This window comes from Neoarius graeffei, chromosome 20 (assembly GCF_027579695.1).
Source record: "Neoarius graeffei isolate fNeoGra1 chromosome 20, fNeoGra1.pri, whole genome shotgun sequence".
NCBI lineage: Eukaryota > Metazoa > Chordata > Actinopteri > Siluriformes > Ariidae > Neoarius > Neoarius graeffei.
Window position 1 is genome coordinate 37,327,649 of NC_083588.1, and position 14,703 is coordinate 37,342,351.

Sequence of the window (14,703 nt, forward strand, 5' to 3'; positions counted from 1 at the left end):
TTAGAGTGAAAAGGAGATTATGACGTTCACCACGACTACACTGTGCTTAAAATCACCTCATTGTAAGCACTGCCTATTTAGACTGATCCCTGGCAAAAGATCAATAATGAGGTCAGGAACCAATCAGTTACCAATCAGTAAATTCCTACTTCCACTTAAACATAAGCAATAGATTTCTTTCACAAGAGACACTGAATTATACACACTGTATTTATTTAAACTGATTTCATAATCATTAAAATGTCATCCTGGTTTATAATTACAGCAGATTATTTGGAAACATTTGGTCTGTACAATCTCCAAAACATGACTGGAGCCATAATTGGACTCAAATGGATGAATCAAAACTTGGCACTGTGCTCCAGCCTGGGAAGTTGCTCCATGAAGCGAAAAGCCTGAGTCAGATTTTGGTCTGCGTTCTACATTACACTCTGATTTACTGTAACAAAGCCATGATGACTTTACCAGCAGTTTCTCGAAACCTGCACATACACTACTGGCGCTGTTTTAATGATATTCTGAGGGAGAATAAAAGCTGTACAAAATAAATAAAAACTGCAAAGGTGCAAAGGTTAGCACTGTCGCCTCACAGCAAGAAGGTTCTGGGTTCAAGCCAGGGCTCTGAACCAGAATTTTTTTCCTATTGGTTCGTTCCGAACAGAAACGGAATTTTAACGTTTCCGGTTTTGGGTTCCACCATTAAATAGACGTTCCCGAACCGGTTAGAACAAAAAAATTTCGTTCCCGGAACGGTTAATTACGTTCCCTGTCAGCGGTTTAACAAATGGCTATAAAGCTATGTCTCTGTCTCATCCAGCTTAAGCCAAATGTAGGCTAATTCTATTACAACCTTCATTAAATAAGACAAGAAATAATTCAAAACAATTATTATTTCAAATGTTGGCGATTTGGATTCTCAGTATGTCTTCCCATCTACACAAACAGAAAAAGTGCCAAAAATGAAAGATCATTCATTTAGTGTGTTACCAAAGGCGAGTCAGGCCCTATAGAGGGCTACCGCATGACGTCACCGCGCCGCGAGATTTTGTTAGGCGCCATATTGGAAGACCAAGTACACATCTATGCAAGTACATACATACATAAAACAAACTACACCTGAAATGTAGCCAGGGCCGGTTCTGCCCTAATCTGGACCCGGGTGCAACATCGCGCAACCCCCCCCAAAAAAAAAAAAACACCAGTCTAAATCAGGACAACCATCACATAACTATAACTATAAACATTTTATATCAACTATTTTAACTAAATGGGCTATAATAAATAAGCCTGCAGGCAGCCACGGCGGGCTGCCTCAGAAAAGCAACCATTCAATGACACAACTGAAAGCCTGCAGCCACGGCGGGCTGCCTCAGAAAAGTAACCATTTGTCCTACCTTAAAACTCGTTTTGCATTTTCTGCCTCCTTTTTTGTATTTTCAACCCTCCATTTATTTTCTTTCCTTTTCTGAAAACCCGATTTGTGTCCAGACATTTTGTTCTGCTACCAACGAACTAACTCGTCAGGTCTCGTCTCTCGAGCCCGCGATGATTCCCGTGGGAAGGGCAACAACTGATACATTTTTACAAACAGCCAATAGGGAGGCTGCAACGTTCAGGCTCTTCTTTGCTTAGACACTCAGTAATGGAGACATGATAGCAGTCCACCTTCCCGCTCTCTCCATTCAGTCAGCGAACGTCACACAGGAAGTGAACCCCAGCGGGTCATAGAAACTTGCGCAGGAGAAGAATGACTTTTTTATTTGTAGGCTACGGAAACTTTGAGGAACGAAATAAAAACCGGTATTAACCGGTTACCATTATTTTTAATAAGCGTTTCTGTTCCGGAACATAAAAAATAATAAAGTTTCTGGTTTCGTTTCTGTTCCATGTGAAATAGAAAAAGTTCCCGGTTTTCGTTTTCGTTCCTTGAACCGGTTCAAAGCCCTGGTTCAAGCCCAGTGGCCGACAAAGGTCTTTCTGTGTGGAGTTTGCATGTTCTCCCCGTGTCTGTGTGGGTTTCCTCTGGGTGCTCTGGTTTCCCCCACAGTCCATGTCCACAGTCCATGTTAACCTAACCACATGTCCAAAGACATGTGGTTAGGTTAACATGGGGCGGCCTTGGGTGGAAGTGCCCTTGAGCAAGGCACCTAACCCCGAACTGCTCCCCGGGCGCTGTAGCATAGCTGCCCACTGCTCTGGGAATGTGTGTGTGCTCATTGCTGACTTGTGTGTGTGCATGTGTTTACTGCTTCAGGTAGGTTAAATGCAGAGGACGAATTTCACTGTGCTTGAGTGTACAAATATACCCTGTGTCCGAAATCGCTCCCGACTCACTATATAGGGCACTATATAGTGGGGATGCCATTTTGTTGTGCTGTCCGAAACCTTAGTGAAGATTATTTACACCCTATATAGTGCACTCAAAGTATCCTACAATGCATCATGAAAAGCAGTGTACAACCGATGGTCACTAACCAAAGCAATATATCCCATCATGCATTGCGGTCACGCTTAAAGAAATCAAATTAAAAGTCTCAAATTCGATTTAATAAAAGGCAGCGGCAAAGAAGAAAGTATTCAGCCTTGATTTAAAAAAAACTGAAAGATGCAGCAGACACAAAGTACTTTGTATTGATTAATGTGGGAAATACGCTCAGTATAATATGTATTTATCACAAAAATACATGCATGTATTATTTTGAAAACCCAGCAGCCGACTGATCTGGCACGTTTTAATTGTGCGACAGTAATGACGTAAATACCAGCATGACGGACTAGTGTCCGAAAGCGTTTTTTCATTTTATCAATGAGCTCACTATATAGTCCTCTACAGTGGTATGCAAAAGTTTGGGCACCCCTGGTCAAAATTGCTGTTACTGTGAACAGTTAAGCAAGTTGAAGATGAAATGATCTCCAAAAGGCATAAAGTTAAAGATGACTCATTCCCTTTATATTTTAAGCAAAAACAATTTTTTTATTTTCATTTTTTACATTTTCTAAATGACAAAAAAGGAAAAGGGCCCAAACCAAAAGTTTGGGCACCCTGCATGGTTAGTACCTAGTAACACCCCCTTTGGCAAGTATCACAGCTTGTAAACACTTTTTGTAGCCAGCTAATAATCTTTCAGTTCTTACCTGGGGGATTTTCACACATTCGTCCTTGCAAAAGGCTTCCAGTTCTACAAGTTTCTTGGGCTGTCTTGCATACACTGCTCTTTTGAGATCTATCCACAGATTTTCAATGATGTTTAGGTCAGGGGACTGTGAGGGCCAGGGCAAAACCTTCAGCTTGTGCCTCTTGAGGTATTCCATTGTAGACTTTGAGGTGTGTTTTGGATCATCGTCTTATTGTAGGACCCATCATCTTTTAACTTCAACTTTTTTACAGATGGTGTGATGTTTGCTTCCAGAATTTGCTGGTATTTATTTGAATCCATGCTTCCCTCGACCAATGAAATGTGCCCTGTGCCACTGGCTGCAGCACAACCCCAAAGCATGATGGATCCACACCCATGCTTCAGAGTTGGAGAGGTGTTCTTTTCCTGAAATTTGGCACCCTTTTTCCTCCAAACATACCTTTGCACATTGTGGCCAAAAAGTTCTATTTTGATTTCAACAGTCCACAGGACTTGTTTCCAAAATGCATCAGGCTTATTTAGATGTTCATTAGCAAACTTCAGACACTGAATTTTGTGGCTAGGATGCAGGAAAGGTTTTCTTCTGATGACTTTCCCATGAAGGTCATATTTGTTCAGGTGTCGCTGAATAGTAGAACAGTGCACCACCACTCCAGGGTCTGCTAAATCTTTCTGAAGGTCTTTTGCAGTCAAACAGGGGGTTTTTATTTGCCTTTCTAGCAATCCAACGAGCAGTTCTTTCAGAAAGTTTTCTTCATCTTCCAGACCTCACCTTGATCTCCACTGTTTCTGTTAACTGCCATTTCTTAATAACATTACAATCTGAGGAAACAGCTACCTGAAAACATTTGGCTACGTTCTTGTAGCCTTCTCCTGCTTTGTGAGCATCAATTATTTTATTATTCAGAATGTGAGGGAGTTGCTTAGAGGAGCCCATGGCTGTTGATTTTAGGGACAAGTTTGAGGAGTCAGAGAATTTATACAGCTTTGAAATCTGCATCATCTGACCTTTCCTAACGAAGAATTTGAACAAGCCACAGCTCAATAAGCTAATTAAGGTCTGGAACCTTGGTAAAAGTTACCTGAGAACTCAAATGTATTGGGGTGCCCAAACTTTCGCATGGTGTACCTTTTCTTTTTTCACTCTCCAATTGTACAAAACAAAAATAATACACAAATCTTGCAGAAAACACTGAAAAGAAATGTGTCGTCTTTACCCTTATGCCTTTTGGTGATCAGTTCATCTTCTGCTCACCTAACTATTCACAGTAACAGACATTTTCAGTAAGGGTGCCCAAACTTTTGCATGCCACTGGATATAGTAATTCCCTATACAGGGAGTAGTGAACGAGTGAGCGATTTCAGACACAGGGAAATTCTTCTTCTTCTGTCAAAAAAGTCAAAGTCCTTCCTGCACCATACATGGCGCGTTTGGCAGCGCTGATCTCCATTTTGTAGCCCTCAGCCTCGCACCTATATTACATAGCTAGGGTTACAGTGGGGGGGCTAGTCCTCTGGTAACCACGAGAGTTTGACTCCCCACTCGCATCTGTATTGCAGCATGCCTTGCCAGAAGGCACCATTTTTATGATGGTCTTTGGTATGACCCAACTGTGAGTAGAACTCACAATCTCCTGATCGAGAGGCAGACATGCTAACCACTAGGCCACTCACGGGCCTTCTTTGTCTGTACTCACTGAATATTAGGAAAACAATCCAAGAAACAAGTTAGAGCCTGTTATCACTTTTTCTCTGTTGTTTCATCATGTACTCTTTAGTTAGTAAGTTAGTGAGACAAAAAAATGCAGCATGTTGCAGATAAACTACTGTGATATAACATACTATATTACACTATAATGTAGGCATTCTGTTCTGTCGAAACTATACACTAGTCAGTTTAATACTACATATGCTATGAAAACTAGCAGGTGTTTCATAAGTAGTACAACAAATCAATCTGTATCTTTATTAACCAGCATAATTTGCAAGTGTGTACTTTGGGTTGTTGTTGTTGTTTCACACAGGTGTTAGAAGCAACCACCTATAGTCCTACAGAATCATCACTCAGAGGAAAAGGAACAACTGTTAAGACAACACGCCCATAACATCAGACACCCCTCTTCCTTCCCTCTCCCACAGGTACCTGTGTGTATTTACGTGTTCCTGCTTTAAATAGCCACAAGAGAAATGTCAAGAGCTCCTTCAGGTTATTTATGATAGCTTGGTTCAGCGATTTCCTTAATCCACCCAAACAAACGTCTGCTTTGGAAAATACCATCCAAGTAAATGCACACAGTCTCCACACGCAGCGACCCTCTTCACCTCATCTTCCTGTTTATGTGGATCTGTTCCAAAAACGATGCCTACTTTTGTTCAGTGCTTGTGCCCTACATGCCATAACCATGATGAAGAGTTTCATATCACAATTACTGCCTCGTGTATTATCATGCTGCATTATAAAACTAATACATTACTGAAAATCTCAAGCCATCATGAACCTCTTGACTGGTGAACAGAATTATGGGATTGCCTTTTCCAAACTTCTCTAAAATCAGGAATCTATTATTAAAAAAAATGCTCTTGTTCTGTTATCGTTAACTATGGCAAGCATGTGATACGAATATGTCTTTACAGCTATCTTTAGCTTTAATCTTTACAGCTGTTCGTTAGGTTGCAAGGGTGGTGATCAGTGTCGATGAGATTATGAGTGTTGAAAGTCACATTTTATTGTATAACAAGCTTTGGTACACTGGCATGTACATTTACGGCAATTGGTACATGCCTAGTGGACACCCTTGGAATGTAGGTACATGTGAAGATTTACACGAGTTTCTATGCAGCAGAAGTGGCTCAGTGTATAAAGTTTTGGGAAAAATTGGATTTGAGTCCAAATCTATCACAAAATCATCACTTTTCTGATAGTATCATGGTGTCATTAAATAAATACCTTCACCAGCTGACTGAGCAATAAAATCTATTTTTAATCTGTTCCATTCTCCTCCCAGTTCTTGGTAAATGGTTTACAGTGATATTATGAAACCATAAATATAGTGACATGACATTTTTGTCATATAAAAATAAATGTGTAAAAACAATCCAACTGGCAAGCTGAACTCTGTAGGAACCACAGGGTGTTTCTGACTAGTATATTTTACATCACTGTAGGTCTTCACTCTTCTGCATTTTTTTCACAACTGATTTATGGAATTAAAATTTCCTAGACAAGTTTAAAATATTTAAGTGCAAAAGACAGATGAGGAGACCCACTGAGTATAATAAATAGAACAATGCTTCAGCCGTCAGCCAATATGAAACAGGATCCGTGTGCTATAGCCTTAGGAAAGTGTCTATGGAGTCCTCAAAATGGGGCCAATGTAAGGGCTGCAATTGTGCACGGTTTCCATCAATGAAAAGTCATTTTTACAAATGTTTATTTAAAACTCCTGAATATATTATGGTGATACTCCCAACAAGCATGCGTTACATTACCATACTCCCTGACAAAAATACTGGAATTTATAGAAGGGACCAAGAGGAAAAAGAAATTAATTTCATCCCCTTTTCAGGCTTTGAACACAGTGCATCCACACGCTATACAGCAAGTAGGAATGTGATAATATAAAATATTTACCACTTCAATTTCCTAAGCTTTTACTGCGATTTACAACGTTCTGCTTAAGTGCCGGTCAAAAGTTTGGACCAAGCTTGTGTCCAAACTGTACGTATGTGAATAAAGCTGGCTTAAAATCTGACCAGAATAAAGATCTTTTAAAAATATAAGTAAATAAAAAGAAGTTATCCTTACACTGCCTTCTGAATAGTTTTTATCAACAATATTAAACACTGAACATGAGGGTTAGTCAAAATTATGTTAACGCTAATAGATTATTTTTCTCCTACAGATAGACGTATGCCATGGGTGACAGGTTAAATGGTACTGTTGCTCGCTGGTTTGTGTGCGTTGAACACGATGGTGAACAGGTTGAGACCGTCCTGTAAATCATCTTGCACATATGATGTATGTTTTGTGAATAAATGATTTCTAACATTTAAGTGTTAACACAATTTTGACTAACCCTGTACATATGATTAATTCCTAATACATACTAATAACGTGCTATTTGCAGAATGTAACAATGTGATAATTACTACATTAGAGATGAAAGTGGAGCTAAGAAAAAAACATGAACTTTTGAAAGTCAAACTAAGATTGGGGGGGGGGGGGGGGGGTTTAACGTCCCCCGAAAATATTTTAATAACATAACACGCAAAACCCTGCATTCTAGTGCATTTTAGTACTTATTTTCACTAAAACAAGTTATAACTTTTAAGCCTTTTTCTTTCATGTACATTAATGATTAACATGTCAAAAATATCAAATTTAATTCCCCTAGTTAATGAGTAACTTTCAGGAGTGCATTTAGAAAACGCGGTGATTTTCCTGCTACACAGTTCATTACTTTGAAAAAAATCAGACAGTTGAAGGTAAATTCAGCAAAATCCCAAAACAGTACTGTTAAAAAGTAAAGGTCTGTTAGAGTTTCTAAAGCTTTCAGGTTTCAATGTTGGGGACACTGAGCCTCGTTTATCAATCTTTTAGCAGAGTTGTGCGTTTGCATAAGCTAAAGTGAACTAAAAATTTCCAATTCATATTTATGCGAGTTGAAGCCAATTGTTTACATTAGTTTGTATTGTCTGTAAATTTAAACACACCAATGAATACCAAATTTCTCATGTAAATCAGGGGCGTAGCTAGGACTTTTCAGGGTGTGTGTGTGTGTGTGTCACACACTGACTGGCAGCCTGAGTACATTATGTAACAAAAAATAAATTTGTTAGTTTTAGGTAGCTTAGAAACCGGCTCTTCCATTATTGCTGTTTCATCCTCGTTTTCTTGATGTTGTGTTCTAGAAACGGCACTAAAACTTAGCTTCGAAACCACAAAATGCAACTTTGATGGAAAAAAAATATATAATGAATTGCTTACCTCTCTTCACGTCGAAAGAAGGAGGAAAGTTTTGCTTGTTTTGACATGGCGAATTATTAACACGAGGAAATACTTGTAATTTACAACTAAAAAGACTGCAGCTACACTGGCAGCTCGAACATGCTTTCTAGTGCGATTGTGTTGTGCTTGCGCAGAACGGTGTCAGTCCTGCGCGCCTTAGCTCGTGCACCTTAAGGCGCACCTTGGGCACACACGCCTAACGAGCTCTGGCACGCGCGCCGTTAACAAAGAACACCTGTCTTTAATCAATGAACTATGTTTGGGCTATTTAAGGAGCGCGCCCATGCAAGGGCGATGCGAAGTATTACGCTGCGTCTAGGAACGTGAAAAATCCGAAAAATTAATTTCTCCATTCAGAAAACCAGACATTTTCAAGAGTTTTGTCAAATATCCGGATTTCCAGGTAAATCCGAAAGACTTTCATCCCTGTTACATGTTTATTTATAATTTCCCAGGGTTCCAGAATTATTTCTGCAACTTTTCTAGTCAGGTCTGAAAAATCAATAATGAAGCACACACACCTTACAATTCATTACACTATACATTAGATTTTATTATTATGATTATTATTATTAGCCAACCAGATGTCAGTATGACAATATAACTTTTAACACCATGAAACACTTGTCAGAGTATTGTCAGCTTCCTGGCTCATTTACCACCACTGCTACTCAGAGTAACATGTAACTGTTTTTCATATGATTAATTCCTGATACATACTAATTACATGCTATTTGCAGAATGTAACAATATGATAATTACATGTTTATTTATAATTTCCCAGGGTTCCAGAATTATTTCTGCAACTTTTCTAGTCAGGTCTGAAGATTCAATAATGAAGCACACACACCTTACAATTCATTACACTGTACATTAGATTTTATTATTATTATTATTATTATTATTATTATTATTATTATTAGCCAACCAGACGTCAGTATGACAATATATGTTTGAACATCATGGAACACTTGTCAGAGTATTGTCAGCTTCCTGGCTCATTTACCACCACTGCTACTCAGAGTAACATGTAACTGCTTTGTTGTTTGTTTGTTTGTTTGTTTTGGGGTTTTTTTTGTACCAACGATTTTAATTTTTGGCCTTCTTTTTGGCCTTTCTGTGTGGAGTTTGCATGTTCATGCAGATTAGGTCAAACGGCTACTCTAAACTGCCCATAGGTGTGAATGTGAATGTGAGTGTGAATGTTTGTTTGCCCTGCAATAGCCTGGTGACCTTCCGAAGGTGCAGCCCACCTCATCTCATCTCATTATCTGTAGCCGCTTTATCCTGTTCTACAGGGTCGCAGGCAAGCTGGAGCCTATCCCAGCTGACTACGGGTGAAAGGCGGGGTACACCCTGGACAAGTCGCCAGGTCATCACAGGGCCGACACACAGACACAGACAACCATTCACACTCACATTCACACCTACGGTCAATTTAGAGTCACCAGTTAACCTAACCTGCATGTCTTTGGACTGTGGGGGAAACCCACGCAGACAACATGCAAACTCCACACAGAAAGGCCCTCGTCGGCCACGGGGCTCGAACCCGGACCTTCTTGCTGTGTAGCCCACCTCTCACCCAAAATCAGCTGGGATTAACTCCAGCTTTCCTGTCACGTCCTGAAGTGGCGTGGATGACTAAAACTCTCTGAACTTCTGTATTTTTAATTTTGCTTCCAAAATTAATTTCACAACACACTCTGAATATGTCCTCAAGTATCGTGAGATAATATTTTTGTCATATTGCACACCCATAGGCTACCATTTGTGACACGGTAAAGTAGGCTACGGTTTGCAATACACTGTATTTTGGTTGACTATCACATAATAAGCACATTTTGTATAATTTCTCACTCTACTTCTCTCCAGCTCCACTGGAACGCGACATGAAATGGTTATTTCACACACACGTATTAAATATACAGTATGATAGCTCTAAACTTGATGACCAAATTTTCTGAGGTAAGTTCTAGAAAGTTCTCTCGGTGTGCGTGTGTGTGTGTGTCCCCTGAGCTTGGACTCTCCCAACCCAACGTGGAGCTCCTGAGCTCTAACACTCCGGTGAACAACTCAGGGGGGAAATAAAACGGTTTCATGTCAAGAAAAGTCACTAACCTTCCAACCGTCTGGTTGGCGAGCTGCTTCATTCGGTTAAACTGCTTCTTCATGTCGGCGGGGTTCTTTCTGCTCCGTGTGTAACTCTGAGAGGGTGCGAGGCCCGCTGTGGGAAGCCACCCGTCGTCACTCAGCTCCACTCGGCGCGCGCGCAGCCATCCGAGCCGCTCGGCTTCGCTTCAAACCGCAGCTGCTGTCCTTCTCCTCCACACTCATTCCCCGCACCTCCTTCCTCAAATGCAGGGCTGTTTGAGGCTTACAGGGTTGTTTGTTTGGTTGTTTGTTTGTTTGTTTTCCTCAGAGCTGCATTATTTTCCGTCTTCGGCCCTCTGAACAACAGGGTTTGAACAAACGGTGCGCGAGGAAGTAGGAAGTGTTTCTCACTTCCCTCCTGCGCGAGCTCTACAGCAGCAGCAGCAGCGCGAGCCGCTCACTGACATCCGACACCTTTCACAGAGCACTGATTCAGGATCAGACTGCTGGACTAAACACTTCACACAAACACTACCGACTTACAACTCAAGTAATCTGAAGTACAAGTTTAGTGTCCAAACTCTGCGTTTAGTCAAAACGCGTGTAGTGTTTAGTGAGGTCGTATGCAATTTGGGACGTGGCCTCAGGCCTACGACTGCAAATATTTCTCTGGCTGAACCACAAATGGCTCTCTACTCCCTATATGAGTGCACTCCATAGGCCAAACTTCTTGCAACTGTAAAATAATCCAACTATTCACATACTGGGCTCATTATACAGACATGAACAAAGTTCCCAACTTCATTACTTAAGTCAAAGTACTGGTCAAATGTTACTCCGATCTCATCTCATTATCTCTAGCCGCTTTATCCTGTTCTACAGGGTCGCAGGCAAGCTGGAGCCTATCCCAGCTGACTACGGGCGAAAGGCGGGGTACACCCTGGACAAGTCGCCAGGTCATCACAGGGCTGACACATAGGCCCTGTCCACACGGCAACGGATTCAGGTGAATCTGATAAAATTGTTTATCGTTTCGGCCTGGCGTCCACACGGCACCGGCGTTTTGGGTGCCCCAAAACGAAATCTTTTGAGAACGGGTTCCAGAGTGAAAAAATCTGGCAACGGAGCCGTTGCGAAGTCGTCTGGATGAGTAGAACGGATTTGTTTACGATGACATCACAACCACATGTGCTTCACGCCGGGTAGAAGTGTAACGAACTCGATGCGAGTTGTCAACAAATCCTATAACTTGGTTCATGAAACGCGCTTACAAAATATTTTCACTGTGAATATTTATTGTGTAATGGTGCAAAGTGAGAGAGAGAGAGAGAGAGAGAGAGAGAGTGAGAGAATAGCCCTTAGGGCAGAGTCAATCCCGCCAGCAAAAACAGGGAAAAAAAAGGAGCAATCTCACCTCTTCAGATGTTGGTTTAAGTCCGACAATACATTCCTCAAAAAGGGCGTAGAAGAACAAAGTAATCCATCAACGTGTAGCATTCAATTTATTCCGGACCATTAAAGAATTCTGGAGGATATCAGAATGTTGGTGTACCGGCTTCCATCTAACCCCGTTCATTCCTCTTTCCGCGTCTCCATTCAAAAAACGAGCACGTGATTTAAAGGGACTATATCCATAGGATAGGGAGTGAGAAAGTGTGTGCGTGTGAGAGTGACAGGGATAGTCACTGTGCGCATGCGCAGTTATGCACATGCGTCTACTTCTATTGTTCTGGTGTCTCCAATGGGACCATCTTACAGCGCACGTAGTGGTGTGGCATGTGTATTGCATCGTTTTCAGCAAGCGTTGCGTTGCCATATGAACCTGATATTTTACTGATCCGTTGCCCATGTGGACGCGATATTTTTTAAAAAAATCTCGTTGCCCTTGTCGTGTGGATGTAGCCATAGACACAGACAACCATTCACACTCACATTCACACCTACGGTCAATTTAGAGTCACCAGTTAACCTAACCTGCATGTCTTTGGACTGTGGGGGAAACCGGAGCACCCAGAGGAAACCTACGCAAACAACATGCAGACTCCATGCAGAAAGGTTAGCACTGTCGCCTCACAGCAAGAAGGTCCTGGGTTCGAGCCTAGCGGCCGATGAGGGTCTTTCTGTGTGGAGTTTGCATGTTCTTCCCATGTCCGGATGGGTTTCCTCTGGGTGCTCCGGTTTCCCCTACAGTCCAAAGACATGCAGGTTAGACTAATTGGTGGCTCTAAATTGTGAAAAATGTGAGTGTGAATGGTTGTCTGTGTCTATGTGTCAGCCCTGCGATAACCTGGCGACTTGTCCAGGGTGTACCCCGCCTTTCGCCCGTAGTTAACTGGGATAGGCTCCAGCTTGCTCGCGACCCTGTAGGACAGGATAAGCGGCAACAGATGATGGAAGAAGAAGAAACCTTTATTTGTCACATGCACACTTCAAACACAGTGAAACTCATCCTCTGCATTTAACCCATCTGAAGCAGTGAACACACGCACATACACTCAGAGCAGTGGGCAGCCACACTACAGCGCCCGGGGAGCAGTCAGGGTTTAGGTACCTTGCTCAAGGGCACTTCAGCCCAAGGCCGCCCCATGTTAACCTAACTGCATGTCTTTGGACTGTGGGGGAAACTGGAGCACCCGGAGGAAACCCACGCAGACACGGGGAGAACATGCAAACTCCACACAGAAAGGCCCTCGCCAGCCACTGAGCTCGAACCCAGAACCTTCTTGCTGTGAGGCGACAGTGCTAGCTACTACACTACCGTGCCACCCCAATGGATGGATGGATACTGAAGTACTTGCTTTTAAAAATACTTAAGTATTAAAAGTACATTTTCTGTCAACACGTTGTTGTATTATTGCCACAACGCTTACAAAACCTAATAATCAAATTTCATATTGATTATAAAATACTACTATTGACCTTTAAAGCACTGAATGGTCTCGCACCACAGTACCTGAGTGAACTTCTGGTCCTTTATGACCCGCCACGCCTACTTAGATCAAAAGGTGCAAGCTATCTGCTGGTACCTCGTATAGTGAAGGCTACATCAGGGGGCAGAGCCTTTTCTTACAAAGCCCCACAGTTATGGAACAGCCTTCCAAGTAATGTTCGGGAATCAGACACAGTCTCAGCATTTAAGTCTAGGCTGAAAACATATCTGTTTAGTCAAGCCTTTTGTTAATGGTGTTTATGAGGTAAAGGTGTAGATCTGGAGGGTCCCCAGACATAGAATGTTTTGGTAAACTGGGATGTATAGATGCTGTCAGTCCCCCACTCACTTGCTCACTCGAGTTTGTTGATGGTGTAGTGGCTGCTGCTTTATGTCCCGGGGCTCCCTCATGCCCGTGTTACCTTCTGGCTCTCTCCTTTTAGTTATACTTTCATAGTTAGTTTTGCCGGAGTCCCTGCTTGAACTCAGCGCAAAATGTATACTGTTCCTACTTATTCAGGTGACATTGGGCATACCTAACAACCTGTGTTTTCTTCTCCTCCCCCCCCAAAAAAAATCTGTCCCTCTAAGTTACATGTCAATCCTGGGCTCGAGATGCTGACCTCTTCTGCTCCTCAGACCTGCCTGATCCATCCTGATGCCCTACGTCTGGTTGGAGTCTCATCACATCACTCCTGTGGAGGACGGCCCCATACAGACAGTTGAAAGTCACACTTGGAAGACGCTCCGGACACTTACAGTAATGCTTTTATGGCTGAGGACTACAGTTGGCTTGCTAACTTTGGGACTGCGGTTGTCATGAACAGTTTTGCACTCAAGTTTCCATTAATGAAGAGTTTATAACATCAACGAAACTGACTTCATGTTAAAACTGTTAATGTTATAGTCATGTTGTCTGTTGTTGTCCAGGTGAGGATGGGTTCCCTTTTGGGTCTGGTTCCTCTCGAGGTTTCTTCCTTGTGTCGTCTGGGGGAGTTTTTCTTTGCCACCGTCGCCACGGGCTTGTTCATTGGGGATAGATTAGGGATAAAATTGGCTCATGTCTTGGGTCATTCAGATTCTGTAAAGCTGCTTTGGGACAATGTCTATTGTTAAAAGTGCTATAGAAATAAACTTGACTTGACTTGACTTAATGCCATTACCAAAGACAGAAATGTGAATTCACAAAATGAACGCATGCTGTGCCATCATGGTGGTTTAACATTAAGCTAGCTAGTCAGTGAAACTCCACCTGACATGCTAGCGAATTCTTTTCAAACTGAAAATCATATTAGGTATCTAACACTTCTCAAAAAGAAATATTTCTACATTCTGTTTATTTGGCAAGATTATGCTATTTCTGAAAGGACTTCAGAGAAGTTAACGTTATTCATGTTAGCATAACTCCATTTTTGCATGCTAACAGTGTCCAAGTTAAAGGAGATACACAGAGCCATGGCCTCACTTTTTGTTTATAAATGCCTTGAGACCTCAAGAATGGCTCAGGAATAGTTTTAAGCGTTAACAATAAATCTAAT

General features: G+C 41.8%; 1 protein-coding gene across 4 annotated transcripts in view; it reads right to left on the reverse strand.

Annotated features, from left to right (window-relative positions):
* Window positions 1-10,732, reverse strand: part of arhgap17b (Rho GTPase activating protein 17b) — an 89,754-nt gene extending 79,022 nt beyond the window's left edge. For 2 of the 4 annotated variants that reach the window (XM_060901629.1, XM_060901631.1), the window contains exon 1: window positions 10,264-10,732. In XM_060901629.1, coding sequence (XP_060757612.1) covers window positions 10,264-10,316 — 53 coding nt within the window. In that variant the 5' untranslated portion in view covers window positions 10,317-10,732. The remainder of the gene's footprint in view (window positions 1-10,263) is intronic. The other 2 variants (XM_060901632.1, XM_060901630.1) reach the window with 2 other exon arrangements.
* Window positions 10,733-14,703: the final 3,971 nt, after the last annotated feature.